Source organism: Triticum urartu, chromosome 7 (genome assembly GCF_003073215.2).
Source record: "Triticum urartu cultivar G1812 chromosome 7, Tu2.1, whole genome shotgun sequence".
In the NCBI taxonomy this organism is placed as follows: domain Eukaryota; kingdom Viridiplantae; phylum Streptophyta; class Magnoliopsida; order Poales; family Poaceae; genus Triticum; species Triticum urartu.
This window is the reverse complement of record NC_053028.1, coordinates 11,089,137-11,114,809: the sequence shown is the minus strand read 5'-3', so window position 1 is coordinate 11,114,809 and position 25,673 is coordinate 11,089,137. Positions and strand designations below refer to the sequence as shown.

The window sequence follows — 25,673 nt, the reverse complement described above, 5'->3', positions numbered from 1 at the left end:
GTGGCTTCGCCCGTGAGATTTTTGGTGCAGAGGCAGGCTTTGAAGCTTTAGACTGCTTCAACTTCTTTGGCTTCGGCACTGCAGGCGCTTCTTTGGCTTCGGCGCTGCAGGCGCTTCATCTGATTCAGCGTCATCTGCAGGCTCATTCACGGCCGTCCCTTGAACTATGATGTGAGTGATGAGACCCTCTAAGTTGTAGAAGGGCCCAACAAGATTGGGTTCAGCTTCGCGGGTCCCATCGGCACGGGGAGCAGAGGGACCAGGGTTGAAGTCTAATCCCAAAGACTTCTTGTTCTGCTTCACCGAGTTCTGGGCAAACTGGAAGTTGCGCTTGAACAGATTGTTGTCACGACACCATAGCAGTGACGATGGGTCAGCATCCGCAGGCTGTGGTCCACGGAACATGCAGGATGTCTCCCCATGGTCGCTTGATGGCATTCTTCTCAGCATATTCCTTTGTCACAAGCCTGTACTTGAACCACTGTTCTGTCCAATATCGTCGAATCCATTGGATTCGTGTCTTGCACTGATTGTAATCCTCTTCAGGATCTGTCTTGTATAGCTCTGAGAGATCATCGGGCAGATCTCTTGATGTTTCTCCTCGACGCTTTCTGCCACCCTTCCTTGCTGATTTCTCTAAAGCCATGAACTTTAAACTGAATGGCTTCAATATGTTCAAAGGCTTCAAAGGCTTTCGTTTGCTGGACAAACAGGAACTGGCTTCGGGAGAATTTATGTGATACTGTAAGAATTCTGCAAATGAATGCAGACTATGAGAACCAAGGGATTCTCCCACGGACATGTACCTGTGACAGCATTAAGGTGCGAGGGAAGGGGAAGAGGTCATATGCATTCTTAGAAGATTTTGAAGATAAATCAGTTTAGAAGACATTGACCTCATCGTGCGAAGACATTCACTCATAGATAAGGAGTTGGTTCCAGATTTGTACGAATCCACGGATCAGTACAAGTGAGGAATCTAACTACTTTGTGAAGCATAAGTGAATATACTAGGCATATTATGAGATGCAGTAAGAAGTGGATCCAACATGTGTGAACAAAAACCACTTGTGGTAGAAAGTGACGAATCTATAGGATCAAAGGGGCCGTAAAAAGGAAGTTTTATTTACCACACGTAGAACTGCTAGACGGAGTGGAAGAGGAGGCCGAGCAGTCCGATCGTCCGTGCCCTAACTTGGCGACGGAGGACACCTACGGCGACGGCGGAGAAGACGATGTCCGCGGTCGGCGTGAAGACAGCGTCGGAGAGGTTGCGGCAGCTAAGCGCTTCGTCGCCGGCGTCGTCGAGGGCTAGCGGTGGCGCTAGGGTTCATGCGAGAGTGGAAGAAGAGATAATGACTGTGGTGTGGCGTGTATTTATAGGGACAGGGGCGGCTCAGTGTTATTACACAGGTGCCCCTGGCGATTCACATCTGTGGAACACATGGCCATCATGCAGCATGTCGGAGGTTGTTCCATGTCCCACGCACGCTTGGATTGTCGGGGGGTCGTTCCCACTTCTCCGGGTTTCAGGTGAAGGAATTAGCATTGAAAGCGGACTTAATGTTTGTCTCTGTATCTTCTGCTGACAACAACGCAGAGAAGACATTTGACGGTTTCAAAAGAATGCATATGACTTGGAGAGATAGAGTTTGAGATAGAAAGCATAGAGAGGTTAGGGTCCGATCACATTCACTTAGTTCAAAAGATTCAACAAGAAGACATAGCTATAAGTGAATGCTGTAGAGGACAGAACACTAGTATATATATATAATCAACATAGTGAAGATAATCATGAAGACATGTTGAGATTGAAGCCAAACCAAATGTGAATATATAGCAAATGTAACGCCATGAGTGAAACACTTCAAACAAAACATTTGGTGGTGGCGTGACCCACCGTATAGGAAGTATTAGACCCAGACACGGCGCACAATTATCGTGGCGCTTTGAAGTCAAATTCCTCATTAATGTATTCACACTTAGAATGCATGTCTTCATTGATTGAAGATATACTTCACTTCGTGTGTTGCACATCTAAGTCATCAATATGCATAAGTGTTAGGATGTGTGCATGATCACAGGACATTTGAGGATTCCAAGATATTTAGCTCACACCGTAACTTGCAAAATCTTTTCTCATCCAAGGGCTTGGTGAAGATATCTGCCAATTGCTCTTCAGTGTTGACGTGTATGATATCAATATCTTCCTTCACAACATGATCTCTGAGAAAGTGATGAAGAATCTCAATGTGCTTTGTCTTCGAGTGCTGAACTGGGTTGTTGGCAATCTTGATGGCGCTTTCATTATCGCAGTAGAGTGGCACTTGCTTCAGATGAATGCCATAGTCTTTGAGTGTTTGCTTCATCCACAGAAGCTGAGCGCAGCAAGATCCAGCAGCAATGTATTCAGATTCAGCAGTGGAGAGAGATACACAGTTCTGCTTCTTTGAAGACCAACATACAAGTGATCGTCCCAGAAAGTGACATGTGCCTGATGTAGACTTGCGATCCACCTTGTCACTAGTATAGTCAGCATCTGAGAATCCAACCGGATCAAACTCTGAGCCCTTTGGATACCATAATCCTAGTGTTGGGGTGTAAGCCAAATATCGAAGAATTCGCTTCACAGCTAAGTGATGCGATTCCTTTGGTGCCTCTTGGAATCGAGCACACATGCAAATACTAAGCATAATATCTGGCCTAGATGCACATAAATAAAGTAAGGAACCAATCATGGAGCGGTATACCTTTTGATCAAACTCTTTACCATTGTCGTCGGGACCCAGATGATGTTTGGCTGGCATTGGCGTCGTGAAGCCTTTGCAGTCTTGCATACCGAACTTCTTCATGCAATCCTTGAGATATTTCTCTTGAGATATAAAGATGCCGTTGCATTTCTGTCGTATTTGAAGACCAAGGAAGAACTTCAGCTCTCCCATCATGGACATCTGGTATTGCTCTTGCATCATATATCCAAATTCTTCACTATATTTCTGATTGGTGCAACCGAAGATAATGTCTTCGTGAAGAGCGTGGGGTCGAGGGAACCAGGTGTGAAGCCTTTGCTCTTCAGGAAATATTTGAGTGTGTCATACCAAGCCCGAGGGGCCTGTTTGAGGCCATAAAGTGCCTTGTTGAGCTTGTATACCATGTCAGGATGTTTTGGATCTTCAAAGCCAGGCGGTTGTGCAACATACACTTCTTCTTCAATCTTGCCATTTAGAAAAGCGCTCTTCACATCCATTTGATATAGAAGTATGTTATGATGATTTTCATAGGCCAGCAGTATGCGTATGGCTTCAAGTCGAGCCACAGGAGCAAATGTTTCATCGAAGTCAATCCCTTCAACTTGAGTATATCCTTGAGCAATGAGTCGAGCTTTGTTTCTGACAACTTGACCATGCTCATCTTGCTTGTTGCGGTATATCCATTTGGTGCCTATTATATTGTGCTTCCGAGGATCAGGACGCTTAACCAGTTCCCATACATTATTCAGCTCAAACTGTTGAAGCTCTTCTTGCATAGCTTAAATCCATTCAGGTTCCATGAAGGCTTCTTCAACTTTCTTGGGTTCTGTTATTGAGACGAATGCGAAGTGCCCACAAAAATTTGCTAGCTGTGTTGCCCTTGAACGAGTGAGCGGACCGGGTGCATTTATGCTATCAATTATTCTCTCAATCTGCACTTCATTGGCAACACGAGGATGTACTGGGTGAAGATTTTGCTCTTGCTGATCATTGTCATTGTTAGAGGGATTGTCTTCAGGCTGAGCATTGTCTTCAGGTTGATCAGGTGCGGAGATGATAAATTCCTCTTAAGGTTGAGCTTCAGAGGGTATGATTTCTCCAGTTCCCATAAGTTTGATTGATTCACTGGATGGAACTTCGTCTAGCACATTTGGTAGGTGCTCTCTTTGTGAACCGTTAGTCTCATCGAACCGCACATCCACTGTTTCAACCACTTTATAATGAAAGAGATTGAAGACTCTATAGGAGTGCTAATCCTTTCCATATCCAAGCATAAAACCCTCATGAGCTTTTGGTGCAAATTTTGAAGTGTGATGTGGATCCTTGATCCAGCACCTGGCGCCAAATACTCTGAAGTAACTGACATTTGGCTTCTTGCCAGTAAGGAGCTCATAAGATGTCTTGTTCAGAAGCTTGTGAAGATAAACACGATTGATTGTATGGCATGCAGTATCAATGGCTTCAGGCCCGAATTTTCTTGGAGTCTTGTATTCAGCAAGCATCGTTCGGGCCATCTCAATGAGTGTTCTGTTCTTGCGTTCGACGACGCCATTCTGCTGTGGCGTGTACGGAGCTGAGAATTCATGTGTGATGCCCAATGTATCAAGATATGTATCAAGGCCAGTGTTCTTGAATTCAGTGCCATTGTCACTTCTGATGTGCTTTATCTTGGCGCCATAGTTGTTCATTGCTCGATTGGCGAAGCGTCTGAAGACATCCTGCACTTCAGTCTTGTAGAGGATTATGTGCACCCATGTATATCTAGAATAATCATCAACAATGACAAAGCCATAGAGACAAGCAGTAGTAGTAAGAGTTGAGTAATGAGTGGGACCGAAAAGATCCATGTGGAGCAGTTCGAAGGGTCGAGTTGTTGTCATGATTGTCTTCGAGGGATGTTTGGCCCTCGTCATCTTTCCTGCTTCACAGGCACCGCATAAGTGATCTTTCTTGAACTTGACGCCCTCGATGCCTATGACATGCTTCTTCTTTGCAAGGGTGTGGAGGTTCCTCATGCCAGCATGCCCTAGCCTCCGATGCCAGAGCCAGCATTCTGAAGCTTTTGCCAGAAGACATACGGCAAGCTGTGGTCATGCTGAGAAATCTACCACGTACAAAAATCATCCTTCCTATACCCTTCAAACACTAGAGACTTGTCAGATTCCATTAGAACAAGACAACGATATTTTCCAAAGATCAAAATCATGTTTAAATCGCAAAGCATTGAGACAGACATTAAGTTGAAGCCAAGGGATTCAACAAGCATGACTTTATCCATGTGTTGATCCTTTGGGATTGCAACTCTACCTAGACCCAATACCTTACTTTTACCAGTGTCAGCAAATGTGATGTGACTCTTGTCGGATGGACGTAAGGTTGAGTCCATGAGAAGGCTTCTCTTGCCAGTCATGTGATTGGTACACCCACTAACAATAATCCATTCTGAAGCTGCTGGTGTCGTACACTACAGTGCATTTAGGGGGATAGGCTTCACGAAGAGAATTGTGAAGCAAAAACATTTGACGAACCAGTGGGTTATGAAAGCTTAGATCGAGATTTGGACTGATAGGGAGAGTAGCAAGAGATTCAGGAACGAAGTACATAATAAGACCATTCGGGCATTTGATCTTGCGCCCTACAAGATGTTTAAGGTCCCCAGCAATAGCATCAGACGATTTTGTTTTTCTGCTGGAGACCCTTCCCTGCAAAAGGGAGTTAAGCTTTCTTAACCACCCACATCTTCAAGGGTGGCTTAGAAGCAATAAGTCTAAGTGCAGCATCTAAGAACTTTGGCTTTGGAGCCCTAGAAAAAAGTCTTGCAGGAGGACAATAGTACTCATAAGAATAAGCAGAATAGTTCTTGGTCTTATGAACATGACAGTTTGATGAACCGTGCTCATATTCATAGGCCTGAGTATGGCTTCCCTGCAAAACATTTGCGTTAGTGCGACTCAGGTGAGTCCTCTGTCTGTATGAAGCCTTTGGACCGTATGAAGCCTTTGGTCTGGGGTTTGTCTTCTTCACCTGTGGTGTCATGATGACATTCACAGGAAGATTCTCCAAACACTTTTTCGGCACCCAGATCTTCTTCATAGGCGGTCCATTCCTGCAGTTAGTACCAATATACCTGGCAAACACTTCACCATTTTGATTCTTAAACAGTTTATAGTTTGCATCAAAGGATTCATCAATGACAATGGGGTTAGCATAAGTGAAGCCAGATAGAGTAGATGGATCTGCCGAAGATTCCTTTGCAGCAACCCATGTGGTTTTGGGGTACTGCTCAGGTTTCCAGTAAGAGCCATCAACATTCATTTTCCTTTCGAACCCAACACCCTCTTTCCTAGGGTTTCGGTTCAGGATCTGCCTTTTGAGGACATCACATAGTGTCTGATGCCCTTTGAGACTTTTGTACATCCCTGTTTCAAGCAGTGTCTTCAACCTAGCATTCTCATTAGCAATGACTGACGTGGTATCCTCGGCAGAGGGGTTAGTTCCCACATCAACAGATGAAGATATTGCAACAGTAGCAGCAGTAGAACATTCAGCAACAGAAGTAGCATTATCACGCTCAATGCATTTAAGACATGGTGGTTCAAATCCTTCCTGAGCGGAACTGATCTATTAGGCGTGAAGTGACTCATTTTCCTTTTGAAGATCTTCATGAGCCGCTCTCAATTTCTCAAGATCTTGCTTCCTTTGAAGATAATCATAGGAAAGCCTTTCATGAGTTGTTGAGAGCGTTTCATGACGACTTTCAAGTTCCTCATACTTAACATGAAGATTTTTTATGTCTTCAATTAAGGACTGAGATCGATTCATTTCAGCGTCTAGCAGATCATCGCTTTTGTCTAACAGTTTTTAAATATGTTCCATAGCTTTCTATTGTTCAGTTGCAATTTTAGCAAGTGTTTTGTAGCTGGGTTTGGAATCACAATCAGAGTCATCTTCACTAGATGTTTGATAGTGAGTAGTGCGTGTGTTTACCTTGGCACCACGTGCCATGAAGCAGTAGGTAGGAGCGGAGTAGTCCTTGTCATTTGCGTCGGTGTCGGTGATGAGGTCGTTGTCTTCAGTGTTGAAGATGGACTTGGCAACGTATGCTGTAGCCAGACTTGCAACGCCAGAATCGGACTCCTCCTCGGACTCCACCTCCGCCTCCTCAGAAGTAGACTCCTCCTCTGAATCCATTTCCTTGCCAACAAACGCACGGGCCTTGCCAGATGAGCTTTTCTTGTGTGATGAAGACTAGGAGGAAGACTTGGAAGAAGACTTTGAGTATTTCTTCTTCTTCTTGTCGTCAGAGTCATACTCCTTGCTCTTCTTCTTCTTCTTGTTCTCATTGTCCCACTGCGGACACTCAGAGATGTAGTGGCCAGGTTTCTTGCAGTTGTGGCATGATCTTTTCTTGTAGTCATAAGCAGAAGCTTCATCATTCCTTGAGCTTGATCGTGAAGACTTTCTGAAGCCTTTCTTCTTGGTGAATTTTTGGAACTTCTTCACAAGCATAGCAAGCTCCTTTCCAATGTCTTCAGGATCATTAGTAATGCTGTCGAATTCTTCTTCAGATGTGGAGACAGCTTTCGCCTTCAAGGCACGAGTTCGCCCATAGTTGGGACCGTAGATATCTCTTTTCTCAGAAAGCTGAAACTCATGTGTGTTGAGCCTCTCAAGTATGTCAGACGGATCGAGTGTCTTGAAATCAGGACGTTCTTGAATCATCAGGGCTAGGGTGTCAAACGAACTGTCAAGTGATCTCAGGAGTGTCTTGACGACTTCATGCTTGGTGATCTCAGTAGCACCGAGGGCTTGAAGCTCATTTGTGATGTCAATGAGTCGATCAAATGTGAGCTGGACATTCTCATTGTCATTTCTCTTGAAGCGGTTGAAGAGGTTGCGAAGGACACTAATTCTCTGATCTCTCTGGGTTGAGACGCCTTCGTTGACCTTGGAGAGCCAATCCCAGACTAGCTTAGATGTTTCCAAAGCACTCACGCAGCCATACTGTCCTTTGGTCAGATGACCACAGATGATATTCTTGGCAGTAGAGTCCAGTTGAACGAACTTCTTGACGTCAGCAGCAGTGACACCTTCTCCAGCCTTGGGAACGCCGTCCTTGACGACATACCATAGGTCGACATCAATGGCTTCAAGATGCATGCGCATCTTATTCTTCTAGTATGGATATTCAGTTCCATCGAAGACGGGGCACACAGTGGAGACTTTAATTATCCCTGCAGTCGACATAGCTAAAACTCCAGGTGGTTAAACTGAATCACACAGAACAAGGGAGTACCTTGCTCTGATACCAATTGAAAGTGTGTTATATCGACTAGAGGGGGGGTGAATAGGCGATTTTTGTGAAAGTCTTCAAAACGTGGAAGTTTCGAAGACAAACAATAGAAATAAACCTATTACCATGCAGCGGAAGGTAGACTACACTAGGCAAACCATAGTCAAGTATTCAATGAAGTGAAAGCACAATGACTAATAGCAGCTAGGTAGTAAGGATCAGGTAGGAAGATATTATGAAGCCAATCAGAACAAGCAGTCACTCGGTAAAGACAAGAGATAGTGCCATCATACAATGACTTCACAAGGACCAACAGTAAGTAAAGGGAAGGGAAGGATGAAACCAGTGACTCGTTGAAGACAATGATTTGTTGGACCAGTTCCAGTTGCTGTGACAACTGTACGTCTGGTTAGGGCGGGTAGGTATTTAAACCTGAGGACACACAGTCCCGGACACCCAGTCCTGAACACGCAGCTCAGGACACCCAGTCCTCACCGTATTCCCCTTGAGCTATGGTCACACAGACCTCGCCCAATCACTCTGGTAAGTCTTCAAGGTAGACTCCCAAACCTTCACAGACTTCGTTCACCGGCGATCCACAATGGCTCTTGGATGCTCAGAACGCGACGCCTAACCGGCTGGAGGATTCACAGTCCTCAAGTGTAATAAGTCTTCAGATCACACAGACAGGAAGACTTAAGTGATGCCTAACACTCTTTGGCACTGGGTGGTTAGGGCTTTATCCTCGCAAGGAATTCTCTCTCAAGGCTTCGAGGTGGGTTGCTCTCAAACGACAAAAGCCGTACTCTAACTCTGAGCAGCCAACCGTTTATGGTTGTAGGGGGTGGGCTATTTATAGCCACTAGGCAACCGGACCTGATTTGTCCGAAATGACCCTGGGTCACTAAGGAACTGACACGTGTTCCAACGGTCAGATTTCAAACACACACGGCAACTTTACTTGGGCTACAAGCAAAGCTGACTTGTCCGACTCTGGACAAGATTTGCTCTCATAGTCTTCACTCAAAGACATATGTTTTGGTTAAGCATCACTTTAGTCATTCTGACTGGTTCTCTTGGACCCCACTTAACAATACGGTGGTTCCTATGACTCAACAAAGAAGAAAAAGAACTACGAAAGATCTAAGTCTTTGAGCTCCATATGCTTCATGCGACATCTTCTCGTGTCATAGTATTCAATGTGAATATCTTCACATACCACCTTTGACATCAATGTCTTCATACATTTTTAGGGGTCATCTCTGGTAGGAAAATCGAATCAATGAGGGACTTCTACCTGTGTTATCCTGCAATTCTCACAAACACATTAGTCCCTCAACTAGGTTTGTCGTCAATACTCCAAAACCAACTAGGGGTGGCACTAGATGCACTTACAGGGGAACTTCAAGAAGAACGGCAAGTGATGTCTACTACACAACCTTCTTCTTGTAGACGTTGTTGGGCCTCCAAGTGCAGAGGTTTGTAGGACAGTAGCAAATTTCCCTCAAGTGGATGACCTAAGGTTTATCAATCCGTAGGAGGCATAGGATGAAGATGGTCTCTCTCAAGCAACCCAATACAATGGTAAATTGTATAGGTGCACTAGTTCGACGAAGAGATGGTGATACAAGTGGTATATGGATAGTAGATAAAGGTATTTGTAATCTGAAATTATAAAAACAGAAAGGTAACAAGTGATAAAAGTGAGCGTAAACGGTATTGCAATGATAGGAAATAAGGCCTAGGGTTCATACTTTCGCTAGTGTAAGTTCCCTCAACAATACTAACATAATTGGATCACATAACTATCGCTCAACATGCAACAAAGAGGCACTCCAAAGTCACTAATAGCGGAGAACGAACGAAGAGATTATGGTAGGGTATGAAACCACCTCAAACTTATTCTTTCCAATCAATCTGTTGGGCTATTCCTATAGGTGTCACAAACAGCCCTAGATTTCGTACTAGAATAACACCTTAAGACATAAATCAACCAAAACCCTAATGTCACCTAGATACTCCAATGTCACCTCAAGTATCCGTGGGTTTGATTATACGATATGCATCACACAATCTCAGATTCATCTATTCAACCAACACATAGAACCTCAAAGAGTGCCCCAAAGTTCCTATCGGAGAATCACGACGAAAACGTGTGCCAACCCCTATGCATAGGTTCATAGGTGGAACCCGCAAGTTGATCACCAAAACATACATCAAATTAATCACGTGATATCCCATTGTCACCATAGATATCCACGGCAAGACATACATCAAGTGTTCTCAAATCTTTAAAGACTCAATCCGATAAGATTACTTCAAAGGGGAAACTCAATTCATTACAAGAGAGTAGAGGGGGAGGAGAAACATAAGATCCAACTATAATAGCAAAGCTCGCGATACATCAAGATCGTGCCAAATCAAGAACACGAGAGAGAGAGATCAAACACATAGCTACTGGTACATACCCTCAGCCTCGAGGGAGAACTACACCCTCCTCGTCATGGAGAGCACTGGGATGATGAAGATGGCCATCGGAGAAGGATTGCCCCCTCCGGCAGGGTGCCAGAACGGGTCTAGATTGGCTTTCGTTGGCTACGGAGGCTTCTGGCAGCGGAACTCCCGATCTAATCTCTGTTCTGGAAGTTTTAGGGTACGACGATATATATGGGTGCAGGAAGTACGTCGGAGGAGCCACAAGGGCCCCACGAGGCAGGGGGCGCGCCCTAGGGGGGGCGCCCCCCACCCTCGTGAGAACCTCACGTATCTCCTGACGTGGAGTCCAAGTCTATCAGGTGGCTTTCGTTTCAAAAATAACTTCTCCAGTTGATTTCGTTCCGTTTCGACTCCGTCTGATATTCCTTTTCTTCAAAACACTGAAATAGGCATAAAACAACAAATCTGGGCTGGGACTCCGGTTAATAGGTTAGTCCCAAAAATAATATAAAAGTGGAAAGTAAAGCCCAATATTGCCCAAAACAGTAGATAATATAGCATGGAGCAATCAAAAATTATAGATACGTTTGAGACGTATCAAGCATCCCCAAGCTTAATTCCTGCTCGTCCTCGAGTAGGTAAATGATAAAAAAGATAATTTTTGATGTGGAATGCTAGTTGGCATAATTTCAATGTAATTCTTCTTAATTGTGGTATGAATATTCAGATCCATAAGATTCAAGACAAAAGTTTAATATTGACATAAAAATAATAATACTTCAAGCATACTAACTAAGCAATTATGTCTTCTCAAAATAACATGGCCAAAGAAAGTTATCCCTACAAAATCATATAGTCTGGCTATGCTCCATCTTCACCACACAACATATTTAAATCATGCACAACCCCAATGACAAGCCAAGCAATTGTTTCATACTTTTAATGTTCTCAAACTTTTTCAATCTTCACGCAATACATGAGCGTGTGCCATGGACATAGCACTATAGGTGGAATAGAATGGTGGTTGTGGAGAAGACAAAAAGGGAGAAGATAGTCTCACATCGACTAGGCGTATCAACGGGCTATGGAGATGCCCATCAATAGATATCAATGTGAGTAAGTAGGGATTGACATGCAACGGATGCACTAGAGCTATAAATGTATGAAAGCTCAACAAAAGAAACTAGTGGTTGTGCATCCAACTTGCTTGCTCATGAAGACCTAGGGCACTTGAGGAGGCCCATTGTTGGAATATACAAGCCAAGTTCTATAATGAAAGATTCCCACTAGTATATGAAAGTGAAAACATAGGAGACTCTCTATCATGAAGATCATGGTGCTACTTTGAAGCACAAGTGTGGTAAAAGGATAGTAGCATTGTCCCCCCTTTTTTTATTTGGCCTTTCTTTTTTGGGGGACAATGCTCTATTGAATGATGATCATCACACTTTTATTTATTTACAACTCAATGATTACAACTCGATTCTAAAACAAAGTATGACTCTATATGGATGCCTCCGGCGGTGTACCGGGATAGGCAATGAATCAAGAGTGATAAGTATGAAAAATTATGAACGGTGGCTTTGCCACAAATACTATGTCAACTACATGATCATGCTAAGCAATATGACAATGATGAATGTGTCATGATGAACTAGATGGTGGAAAGTTGCATGGCAATATATCTCGGAATGGCTATGGAAATGCCATAATAGGTAGGTATGGTGGCTGTTTTGAGGAAGGTATATGGTAGGTGTATGATACCGGCGAAAGGTGCGCGGTATTAGAGATGCTAGCAAAGGTGGAAGGGTGAGAGTGCGTATAATCCATGGACTCAACATTAGTCATAAAGAACTCACATACTTATTGCAAAAATCTAGAAGTTATCAAAGCAAAGTATTAGGCGCATGCTCCTAGGGGGATAGATTGGTAGGAAAAGACCATCGCTCGTCCCCGACCGCCACTCATAAGGAAGACAATCAATAAATAAATCATGCTCCGACTTCATCACATAACGGTTCACCATACGTGCATGCTACGGGAATCACAAACTTCAACACAAGTATCTCTCAAATTCACAACTACTCAACTGGCATGACTCTAATATCACCATCTCCATATCTCAAAACAATTATCAAGTATCAAACTTCTCTTAGTATTCAACACACTCATAAGAGAATTTTATTATTCTTGAATACCTAGCATATTAGGATTTTAAGCAAATTACCATGCTATTTAAGACTCTCAAAATAATCTAAGTGAAACATGAGAGTTCATCTATTCCTTCAAAATCAAACTACCACCATGCTCTAAAAAGATATAAGTGAAGCACTAGAGCAAACAACAAACTACTCCGAAAGATATAAGTGAAGATCAATGAGTAGTCAAATAATTATGCAACTATGTGAGGACTCTCCCATTTAATAATTTCAGATCTTGGTACTCTATTCAAACAGCAAGCAAAGAAAAATAAGATGACATCTAAGAATATCAAACATCATGTGAAGAAGCAAAAACTTAGGATCAATCGATTCTAACCGATAATTGTTGAAGAAGAAAGCTGGAATGCCAACCGGGGCATCCCAAGCTTAGACGCTTGAGACTTCTTGAAATATTATCTTGGGATGCCTTGGGCATCCCCAAGCTTGAGCTTTTGTGTCTCCTTAATTCCTCTCATATCACGGTCTCCCTAAATCTCAAAAGCTTCATCAACACAAAACTCAACAAGGACTCGTGAGATAAGTTAGTATAAACCATTGCTAAAAATTTACCATACTCTACTGTAGCAAATCACTAAAATTATTATTCAACATTGAATACTAAATTCCTCTGCATATTTAATAGTCCTATCCTCAAATAGAATCATTAAAGAAGCAAACATATGCAAACAATGCAAACATAACAGCAATCTGCCTAAACAGGATAGTCTGTAAAGAATGCTGCAACATCCATACTTCCCTAACTCCAAAAGTTATGAAAGAAAATTCTCACTTTAGTAAATTTATCATAGCTTAATATGAAAAAGGTTTCAACATTTTATCACATTCTGACTTTTCTAGGGAATTATTGCAACAGCGGTAAACTTTCTGTTTTCAAACAGCAACATGTATACTTGTAACATAGGCATAGTAAAGGCTATCAATGCCACTTTTATTGAAATAAAAGATGCAAAACATTGTTCTAAATAACAGTAAGAAAATTCTAACAAAATAAATTGACGCTCCAAGAAAAACACATATCATGTGGCGAATAAAAATATAGCTCCAAGTAAAGTTACCGATGAACGAAAACGAAAGAGGGGATGCCTTCCGGGGCATCCCCAAGCTTAGGCTCTTGGTTGTCCTTGAATATTACCTTGGGGTGCCTTGGGAATCCCCAAGCTTAGGCTCTTTCCACTCCTTATTCCATAGTCCATCGAATCCTTACGCAAAACTTGAAAACTTCACAACACAAAACTTAACAGAAAACTCGTAAGCTTCGTTAGTATAAGAAAATAAATCACCACTTCAAGGTACTGTAATGAAATCATTATTTATTTATATTGGTGTTAAACCTACTGCATTACAACTTCTCTATGGTTTATAAACTATTTTACTAGCCATAGATTCATCAAAATAAGTAAACAACACATGAAAAAACAGAATCTGTCAAAAACAGAACAGTCTGTAGTAATCTGGATCAAACGTATACTTATGGAGCTCATAAAATTCTCAACTAAATTGCTGGACCTGAGTAATTTATCTATTAATCATCTGCAAAACGAATTAAGTAAATAGCACTCTCCAAATAAAAATGGCAGCAATTCTCGTGAGCGCTAAAGTTTCTGTTTTTTATAGCATGATCAACAAGACTTTCCCCAAGTCTTCCCAAAGGTTCTACTTGGCACAAACACTAATTAAAAGCATAGAACTACATATAAACAGAGGCTAGATGAATTATTTATTACTAAACAGGAAAAAAAAGCAAGGGACAAAAATAAAATTGGGTTGCCTCCCAACAAGCGCTATCGTTTAATGCCCCTAGCTAGGCATGATGATTTCAATGATGCTCACGTAAAGGATATGAATTGAAACATAAAGTGAGCATCATGAAGAATATGACTAGCACATTTAAGTCTAACATACTTCCTATGCATAGGGATTTTGTGAGCAAACAACTTATGGGAACAATAATCAACTAGCATAGGAAGGCAAAACAAGCATAACTTCAAAACTTTAAGCACATAGAGAGGAAACTTGGTATTATTGCAATTCCTACAAGCATATATTCCTCCCTCATAATAATTTTCAGTAGAATCATGAATGAATTAAACAATATAACCAGCACCTAAAGCATTATTTTCATGATCTACAAGCATAGAAACTTTATTACTCTCCACATAAGCAAAATTCTTCTCATGAATAATAGTGGGAGCAAACTCAACAAAATAATTATCATGTGAGGCATAATCCAATTGAAAACTAAAATCATGATGACAAGTTTCATGGATATCATTATTCTTTATAGCATACAAGTCATCACAATAATCATCATAGATAGCAACTTTGTTCTCATAATCAATTGGAACCTCTTCCGGAATAGTGGATTCATCACGAAATAAAGTCATGACCTCTCCAAATCCACTTTCATCAATATAATTATCATAAATAGGAGGCATGCTTTCATCATAATAAATTTGCTCATCAAAACTTGGGGGACAAAAAATATCATCTTCATCAAACATAGCTTCCCCAAGCTTGTGGCTTTGCATATCATTAGCATCATGGATATTCAAGGAATTCATACCAACAACATTGCAATCATGCTCATCATTCAAATATTTAGTGCCAAACATTTTATAGATTTCTTCTTCTAGCACTTGAGCACAATTTTCCTTTCCATCATACTTACAAAAGATATTAAAAAGGTGAAGCGTATGAGACAAACTCAATTCCATTTTTTATAGTTTTCTTTTATAAACTAAACTAGTGATAAAACAAGAAACTAAAAGACTCGATTGCAAGATCTAAAGATATACCTTCAAGCACTCACCTCCCCAGCAACGGCGCCAGAAAAGAGCTTGATGTCTACTACACAACCTTCTTCTTGTAGACGTTATTGGGCCTCCAAGTGAAGTGGTTTGTAGGACAGTAGCAAATTTCCCTCAAGTGGGTGACCTAAGGTTTATCAATCCGTAGGAGGCGTAGGATGAAGATGGTCTCTCTCAAGCAACCCTGCAACCAAATAACAAAGAGTCTCTTGTGTCCCCAACACACCCAATACAATGGTAAATTGTATAGGTGCACTAGTTCGGCGAAGAGATGGTGATACAAGTGGTATATGGATAGTAGATAAAGGTATTTGTAATCTGAAATTATAAAAACAGCATGGTAACAAGTGATAAAAGTGAGCATAAACGGTATTGCAATGATAGGAAATACGGCCTAGGGTTCATACTTTCGCTGGTGTAAGTTCGCTCAACAATACTAACATAATTGGATCACATAACTATCCCTCAACATGCAATAAAGAGTCACTCCAAAGTCACTAATAGCAGAGAACGAACGAAGAGATTATGGTAGGGTGCGAAACCACCTCAAAGTTATTCTTTCCAATCAATCCGTTGGGCTATTCCTATAGGTGTCACAAACAGCCCTAGAGTTCGTACTAGAATAACACATTAAGACACAAATCAACCAAAACCCTAATGTCACCTAGATACTCCAATGTCACCTCAAGTATCCGTGGGTATGATTATACGATATGCATCACACAATCTCAGATTCATCTTTTCAACCAACACATAGAACCTCAAAGAGTGCCCCAAAGTTCCTACCAGAGAATCACGACGAAAACGTGTGCCAACCCCTATGCATAGGTTCATGGGCTGAACCCGCAAGTTGATCACCAAAACATACATCAAGTTAATCACGTGATATCCCATTGTCACCACAGATATCCACGGCAAGACATACATCAAGTGTTCTCAAATCTTTAAAGACTCAATCCGATAAGATTACTTAAAAGGGGAAACTCAATTCATTACAAGAGAGTATAGGGGGAGGAGAAACATAAGATCCAACTATAATAGCAAAGCTCGCGATACATCAAGATCGTGCCAAATCAAGAACACGAGAGAGAGAGAGATCAAACACATAGCTACTAGTACATACCCTCAGCCCCGAGGGAGAACTACTCCCTCCTCGTCATGGAGAGCACCGGGATGATGAAGATGGCCACCAGAGAAGGATTGCCCCCTCCGGCAGGGTGCCGGAACGGGTCTAGATTGGCTTTCGGTGGCTACGGAGGCTTCTGGCGGCGGAACACCCGATCTAATCTCTGTTCTAGAAGTTTTAGGGTACGGCGATATATATGGGTGCAGGAAGTACGTCGGAGGAGCCACGGGGGCCCCACGAGGCAGGGGGGCACGCCCACCACCCTCGTGAGCACCTCCCGTATCTCCTGACGTGGAGTCCAAGTCTATCAGGTGGCTTTCGTTTCAAAAATAACTTCTCCAGTTGATTTCGTTCCGTTTCGACTCCGTCTGATATTCCTTTTCATCAAAACACTGAAATAGGCATAAAACAGCAAATCTGGGCTGGCCCTCCGGTTAATAGGTTAGTCCCAAAAATAATATAAAAGTGGAAAATAAAGCCCAATATTGCCCAAAGCAGTAGATAATATAGCATGGAGCAATCAAAAATTATAGATACGTTGGAGACGTATCAGCAAGAAAGTTGCTGCTCAAGTGAAAAACCCAAGTCTGGACCTAAGCCTGAGACTGAGTGCTTCTATTGCAAAGGAACTGGTCACTGGAAGCAAAACTGCCCGAATTTTTTGGCAGATAAGAAGGATGGCAAGGTGAACAAAGGTATATGTGATATACATGTTATTGATGTGTACCTTACTAATACTCGTAGTAGCACCTGGGTATTTGATACTGGTTCTGTTACTAATATTTGCAACTCGAAACCGGGGCTACGGATTAAGAGAATATTGACTAAGGACGAGGTGACGATGCGAGTGGGAATTGGTTCCAAAGTCGATGTGATCGCGGTCGGCATGCTACCTCTACATCTACCTTCGGGATTAATTTTAGACCTGAATAATTGTTATTTGGTGCCAGCGTTGAGCATGAACATTATATCTGGATCTTGTTTGATGCGAGACGCTTATTCATTTAAATCTGAGAATAATGGTTGTTCTATTTATATGATTAATATATTTTATGGTCATGCACCCTTGAAGAGTGGTCTATTTTTGATGAATCTCGATAGTAGTGATACACATATTCATAATATTGAAGCTAAAAGATGCAGAGTTGATAATTATAGTGCAACTTATTTGTGGCACTGCCATTTAGGTCATATTGGTGTAAAGCGCGTGAAGAAACTCCATTCTGATGGACTTTTGGAATCACTTGATTATGAATCACTTGATTATGCCTCATGGGCAAGATGACTAAAACGCCGTTCTCCAAAACTATGCAGCGAGCAATAGATTTGTTGGAAGTCATACATACTGATGTGTGTGGTCCGATGAATGTTGAGGCTCGCGGCGGGTATCGTCATTTTCTCACCTTCACAAATGATTTGAGCAGATATGGGTATATCTACTTGATGAAACATAAGTATGAAACATTTGAAAAGTTCAAAGAATTTCAGAGTGAAGTGGAAAATCGTCGTAACAAGAAAATAAAGTTTTTACGATCTGATCGTGGAGGAGAATATTTGAGTTACGAGTTTGGTCTTTATTTGAAACAATGCGGAATAGTTTTGCAACTCACGCCACCCGGAACACCACAGTGTAATGGTGTGTCTGAACATCGTAATCGCACTTTACTAGATGCGATCTACGATGTCTCTTACTGATTTACTGCTATCATTTTGGGGTTATGCTTTAGAGACGGCTGCATTCACATTAAATAGGACACCATCTAAATCCGTTGAGACGGCGCCTTATGAACTGTGGTTTCACAAGAAACCAAAGTTGTCGTTTCTTAAAGTTTGGGGCTGCGATGCTTATGTGAAAAAGCTTCAACCTGATAAGGTCGAACCCAAATCGGAGAAATGTGTCTTCATAGGATACCCAAAGGAGACTGTTGGGTACAACTTCTATCACAGATCCGTAGGCAAGACATTCGTTGCTAAGAATGGATCCTCTCTAGAGAAGGAGTTTCTCTCGAAAGAAGTGAGTGGGAGGAAAGTAGAATTTGATGAAGTAACTGTACCTGCTCCCTTATTGGAAAGTAGTTCATCACAAAAATCCATTCCTGTGACTCCTACACCAATTAGTGAGGAAGCTAATGATGAATATCATGTAACTTCAGATCAAGTTACCATCGAACCTCGTAGGTCAACTAGAGTAAGATCCTCACTAGAGTGGTACGGTAATCCTATTCTGGAAGTCATGTTACTTGACCATGACGAACCTACGAACTATGAGGAAGCGATGATGAGCCCAGATTCCGCAAAATGGCTTGAGGCCATGAAATCTGAGATGAGATCCATGTATGAGAACAAAGTGTGGACTTTGGTTGACTTGCCCGATAATCGGCAAGCCATCGAGAATAAATGGATCTTCAAGAAGAAGACTGACGCTGACGGTAATGTTACTATCTACAAAGCTCGACTTGTTGCGAAAGGTTTTCAACAAGTTCAAGGAGTTGACTACGATGAGACCTTCTCGCCCGTAGAGATGCTTAAGTGTGTCCGAATCATGTTAGCAATTGCTGCATTTTATGATTATGAAATTTGGCAAATGTATGTAAAGACTGCATTCCTGAATGGATTTCTGGAAGAAGAGTTGTATATGATGCAACCTGAAGATTTTATTGATCCAAAGGGGGCTAACAAAGTATGCAAGCTCCAGCGATCCATCTATGGACTGGTGCAAGCATCTCGGAGTTGGAATAAATGTTTTGATAGTGTGACCAAAGCATATGGTTTTATACAGACTTTTGGAGAAGCCTATATTTATAAGAAAGTAAGTGGGAGCTCTTTAGTATTTCTAATACTATATGTGGATGACATATTGTTGATTGCAAATGATATAGAATTTCTGGATAGCATAAAAGGATACTTGAATAAGAGTTTTACAATGAAAGACCTCGGCGAAGCTGCTTATATATTGGGCATCAAGATCTATAGAGATAGATCAAGATGCTTAATTGGACTTTCACAAAGCACATACCTTGATAAAGTTTTGAATAAGTTCAAAATTGATCAACCAAAGAAAGGGTTCTTGCCTGTGTTACAAGGTGTGAAGTTGTGTCAGACTCAATGCCCGACAACTGTAGAAGATAGAGAGAAAATAAAAGATGTTCCCTATGCTTCAGCCATAGGCACTATCATGTACGCAATGTTGTGTACCAGACCTGATGTGTGCCTTCCTATTAGTTTAGCAGGGAGGTACCAAAGTAATATAGGAGTGGATCACTGGACAACGGTCAAGAACATCCCGAAATACCTGAAAAGGACTAAGGATATGTTTCTCGTTTATGGAGGTGACAAAGAGCTCATCGTAAATGGTTATGTCGATGCAAGCTTTGACACTAATTCAGATGACTCTATGTCACAAACCGAATATTTGTTTTTATTGAACGGTGGAGCTGTCAGTTGGTGTAGTTTTAAGCAAAGCGACGTGGCGGGATCTACATGTGAAGCGGAGTACATAGCTGCTTCGGAAGCAGCAAATGAAGGAGTTCATATCCGATCTAGGTATCATACCTAGTGCATCGGTTCCAATGAAAATCTTTTATGACAATACTGGTGCAATTGCCTTGGCAAAGGAATCCAGATTTCATAAAATAACCAAGCACATCAAGAGATGCTTCAATTCCATTCGCGATCAAGTCAAGGAGGGAGACATAGAGATTTGCAAGATACATACGGATCTGAATGTTATAGACCCGTTGACTAAGCCTCTCTCACGAGCCAAACATGATCAGCACCAAGACTCCATGGGTGTTAGAATCATTAATGTGTAATCTAGATTATTGACTCTAGTGCAAGTGGGGGACTGAAGGAAATATGCCCTAGAGGCAATAATAAAGTTGTTACTTATATTTTCTTATACCATGATAATTGTTTATTATTAATGCTAGAATTGTATTAACCGGAAACTTAGTACATGTGTGAATACATAGACAAACAGAGTGTCACTAGTTTGCCTCTACTTGACTAGCTCGTTGAATCGATGATGATTATGTTTCCTAACCATAGACATGAGTTGTCATTTGATTAACGGGATCACATCATTAGAGAATGATGTGATTGACTTGACTCATCCGTTAGCTTAGCACGACGATCGTTTAGTTTGTTGCTATTTCTTTCTCCATGACTTATAAATGTTCCTATGACTATGAGATTATGCAACTCCTGAGTACCGGAGGAACACTTTGTCACTCCGATTGTCGGAGAGGTATCTCTGGGCCCTCTTGGTAATGCACATCACTATAAGCCTTGCAAGCAATGTAATTAATGAGTTAGTTGCGGGATGATGTATTATGGAATGAGTAAAGCGACTTTCCGGTAACGAGATTGAACTAGGTATTGAGATACCGACAATCGAATATCGGGCAAGTAACATACCGATGACAAAGGGAACAACATATGTTGTTATGCGGTTTGACCGATAAAGATCTTCGTAGAATATGTAGGAACCAATATGAGCATCCAGGTTCTGCTATTGGTTATTGACCGGAGACGAGTCTCGGTCATGTCTACATAGTATTCGAACCCATAGGGTCCGCACGCTTAAAGTTCGGTGACGATCGGTAATATGAGTTTATGTGTTTTGATGTACTGAAGGTAGTTCGGAGTCCCGGATGTGATCACAGACATGATGGGGAGTCTCGAAGTGGTCGAGACATAAAGATTGATATATTGGACGCCTATATTTGGACATCAGAATAGTTCCGGGGGAAATCAGGATTTTACCGGAATACCGGGGGGTTACCGGAACCCCCCGGGGGTTAATGGGCCTTGTTGGGCCCTAGTGGAGAGAGAGAGGGGCCGGCCAGGGCAGGGCCGCGCGCCCCTCGCCTTGAGTCCGAATAAGACAAGGAAGGGGGGAGGGCGGAGCCCCGCTTGCCTTTCCCCTCTCCCACTCCTTCATTCCCCCTCCTAGTGGGACTAGGAAAGGGGAGTCCTACTCCCACTAGGAGGAGGACTCCTCCTGGCGTGCCCTGCTAGGGCCGGCCGGCCTCACCCCTTGCTCCTTTATATACGGGGGAAGGAGGACACCCCAAGACACACAAGTTGATCAGTTGATCTTTTAGCCGTGTGCGGTGCCACCCTCCACCATAATCCACCTCGGTCATATCGTAGCGGTGCTTAGGCGAAGCCCTACGTCGGTAGCATCATCATCACCGTGATCACACCGTCGTGCTGACGGAACTCTCCCTCGAAGCTCTGCTAGATTGGAATTCGTGGGACGTCACCGTGCTGAACGTGTGCTGAACTCGGAGGTGCCATACGTTGAGTACTTGGATCGGTCGGATCGTGAAGACGTACGGCTACATCAACCGTGTTCTCATAATGCTTTCGCTTACGGTCTACGAGGGTACGTGGACGACACCCTCCCCTCTCGTTGCTATGCATCATCATGATCTTGCGTGTGCGTAGGAATTTTTTTGAAATTACTGCGTTCCCCAACATCACCAAACATATAGTTCTTCATGGTATCTTCGCGATATTAATATATTTCCTTTGTAAAAAAATACTTGAGTAAATTGATTGCAAGATAATTTCTGGAAATATGTAAGGTTGAAAAAAATCAAGTCAAATAATTCATACCAAGCCACATTTGGAGATATGGATCTTTTAAGCGATCAGTGAAATTCAACTTCATTCTGAAACTGCTACTTGAACCATGGCCCGCTTACAATAATTGCAGTTTTGTCGAAACAAGATTAGCGCACATAAATAGTTATTAAGAATATCATATTGTATCACTGTGAAAATACTTATGATTCAATAAACTGTATAAATAGTTAAGAGATAAGAAATATAAGCGGTGGTTGCTCAACTAACAGCTGACGAGAGAAAGTATGGGGCAACACATGTTGGCCCCATTTGATTCTGACAAGGTGTGGTGGCGCATCAACACCACTTTTCGAATCAAATAATATTATCATTACAGAAAAAGAGCAGTCCACTAGCTAATAGCTAGACTAAATGCAGAGCATATCTTCAGCACTGAATCAGCACAATAATTGCAGAAAGAGCAATACATAAATTAGGCTAGTCATAGTGGAGTACGATTCAATTTTTCTTAGTGCTTATATTGCGGAACATGTTTTGAATGCTATAACATAATGGACACAGGGAGTATAAGCTCACAGTTTATGACACACGACATCTACCGCACGGCATCATCATCGAATCATGCATAGATGGATCACTTCATTACAAAAAAAACATCTAATCTCTTTTTAGTCCATTATTAGAGTATTTAAGGTATTTATTATTGTTACTTATTATCGTATGTTCCTTTTTATTTGAGGCAGTTGACTTTTAGCGTCATCTTAGATCATCAGTTTTAGATTAGTTCAAATGTGTACAATTTTAAGTCAAATTTCAAATACCCTTAGTGATAAACATAATATAAATAAAACAAGATAAATTGTCAAATGTAACTAAGTAGTGAACTGATTCAAATAGAAGTACGGGAGGAGGGAGTACGGGTAGTAAACTAAATACTGTGCATTGCTCATGATATTTCCAGCCATCGTTTTCCTCTGCAATTATCATCATGCCATGCAAGATTTCAAAAAGCAATAAATAGAAGTTAGGTTCGTAACCGAACGGTCGTCTCGATGCCATTAGTGCTAGAAGAAAGTACACAACCATCATCATTCCTACCCCCGACAGCAATGTTTCACCCTTGAGTGACTTCTTTTCGAATATGATAACTACGAGTAGTCACTTTATAGATTGCATTCCTTTTTGGTACAATCAGCCCGATCATCATTTTTGTGGTGCGATTACACGTACATCTGCTTCCCTATATAACGTGCTCCGAGTCGCATGGAGTTCAGCTCACCAAGCGATCACCAGCCATGGAGCTCCTCTTCTTTTGCACAATAGTTCTCATCCTCATTGTCTCATCCGTGTACCTTCTGGGCCTCTTAGCCGACGGTCGTCGCAACCTGCCCCCAGGTCCTCGCTCGCTTCCACTCGTCGGCAACCTCCTCTCACTGGGCGCCCAACCGCACCGCTCCCTCGCGCGCCTCGCGGAGAGCCACGGCCCGATCATGGCGCTCCGTCTAGGCACGGTCACCACCGTGGTCGCCTCCTCCGCAGACGCCGCCCGCGACATCCTCCAGCACCATGACGCCGCTTTTTCCGGGCGCTTCGTCCTGGACGGTACCCACGTGTCGGCGCACTACACGCACTCCATGGTCTGGCTCCCGGCCAGCAGCCCCCGGTGGCGCGCGCTACGCAAGGTGTGCTCGGGTGAGCTCTTCGCGCCGCACCGCCTCGACATGCACCAGTCCCTGCGCCAGGAGAAGGTGCAGCAACTCGTCTGCCACGTAACGCAGCTGGCACGAGAGGGCACCCCTGTTGGCGTTGGCCGCCTGGCCTTTACGACCGCGCTTAACCTGCTCTCCTCCACCATCTTCTCCACCGACTTGGCTGAGCTCGACGACCGCCATGTCAAGCCTTGCGAGTTCAAAGATGTGCTAGCAGAGCTAAACGTGACTGTCGGATTGCCAAACCTATCAGACTTCATCCCTGAATTGGCGTGGCTAGACCTGCAGGGTTTGAGGAGACGCATCGAGGGCTTGTTCCAGCGGCTACATGCCATAATGGACGAGCAGATCGAGCGTCACATGCAGGATCGCGCTGCAGGTGAGTTGGCCAAGAAAAACTTCCTGGACGTGCTACTCGACTACCGCAACACCGACGATGACCAGGGCTTCGAGCGCCAGACCCTTCTCTCATTGCTTTCGGTATCTATCTTCCAAATACTTTATTGAGTATTCCCTCCGTCACGAATTACTTGTTGTGGAAATGGATGTATCTGTATTTTTGTTTTAGGTACATCTATTTTTATTTATTTCTGCGAGAGGTAATTCCGGACGGAGAGAGTAGTATTCCTCCGTGCGTCCTCTCTTTGCAATGTTACCTCACGCTACATGGTTGTTTGGTCATCAGGACTTGTTCAGCGCGGGGACGGATACAAGTTCAGCCACCGTGGAATGGGCGATGGCGGAGCTGCTACTGAATCCATCATCCATGTCGAGAGCTCGTGAAGAGCTCGACGAAGTGATAGGCTCTAAAGAGCAGGTTGAGGAGTCCGACATTGGACAGCTCAAGTACCTCCAAGCCATCGTGAAGGAGACGTTCCGGCTCCATCCCCCGGCGCCGTTCCTGCTGCCGCACGTGGCGGAGACGATGACACAGGTCCGGGGATACACAATTCCCAAGGGCACACGCCTTCTGGTGAACGTGTGGGCCATTGGGCATGACGGCAAGGCATGGCCGGAGCCGGAAAAGTTCATGCCGGAGAGGTTTCTCGAGAAGGAGGTGGACTTCAAGGGCCGAGACTTCGAGTTCCTGCCTTTCGGGTCCGGGAGGAGGATGTGTCCCGGTACGCCGCTGGCCGTTCGCATGGTTCATCTCATGCTCGCGTCCTTGCTGCATCGCTTCCAGTGGAGGCTTCCCGTAGACGTGGAGAAGAAGGGGCTAGACATGGCTGAAAGGCTTGGGGTCAACCTGTCCATGGTTACGCCCCTTGAGGCTATAGCCACGCCAGTTTGAACATAATCATCATCTTCCTCTGCACCTGACCTTGTGGCATGGGAACATCATCAACATGCATGCGTAAATAAGGAGTAACCAAAAGAGTTTGCTTTATACTGCTACTAGTGAAAAAGGTTGTATGGTCTATTCGGTACATGTGCTTGTGTTACCAACTACTCCCTTCGACGAATTAGTGTCATGGTTTTAATTCAAAATAAGGAGTACTCGATCCATAAAGTAATATAGTAAGTGTTTAGATCATTAAAGTAATGATCTAAACACTCTTATAATTCTTTACAGAGAAAGTACATAATTATTATTATGAAAAAAAGTTTCCCTCGCTTTGTATTACAAAGCAATCATCCGATACAACCAACGATAGATGCTGGGACGGAAGCAGCACAATCACGTCCAAACAAAAAAAAAGAAAAAAGAAAAAAGAAAAGAAACAAATGCCGATAACGG

At 42.8% G+C, this 25,673-nt stretch overlaps 1 protein-coding gene across 1 annotated transcript; it reads left to right on the top strand.

The window, feature by feature from the left end:
• Positions 1-23,484: 23,484 nt before the first annotated feature.
• Positions 23,485-25,384, top strand: LOC125523781 (geraniol 8-hydroxylase-like). Its single transcript, XM_048688850.1, has 2 exons — positions 23,485-24,415; positions 24,621-25,384. The coding sequence occupies exons 1-2, from the start codon at positions 23,522-23,524 to the stop codon at positions 25,224-25,226; spliced, it is 1,500 nt and encodes a 499-aa protein (XP_048544807.1). The 5' UTR covers positions 23,485-23,521; the 3' UTR covers positions 25,227-25,384.
• The last annotated feature ends 289 nt before the right edge of the window (positions 25,385-25,673 follow it).

Excerpts from the sequence above, each read along its gene's own strand:
- LOC125523781 (XM_048688850.1), top strand. The coding sequence starts at position 23,522 with ATGGAGCTCCTCTTCTTTTGCACAATAGTTCTCATCCTCATTGTCTCA. Across the intron at positions 24,416-24,620 it reads CCCTTCTCTCATTGCTTTCG|GACTTGTTCAGCGCGGGGAC; the intron begins GTATCTATCTTC and ends TTTGGTCATCAG.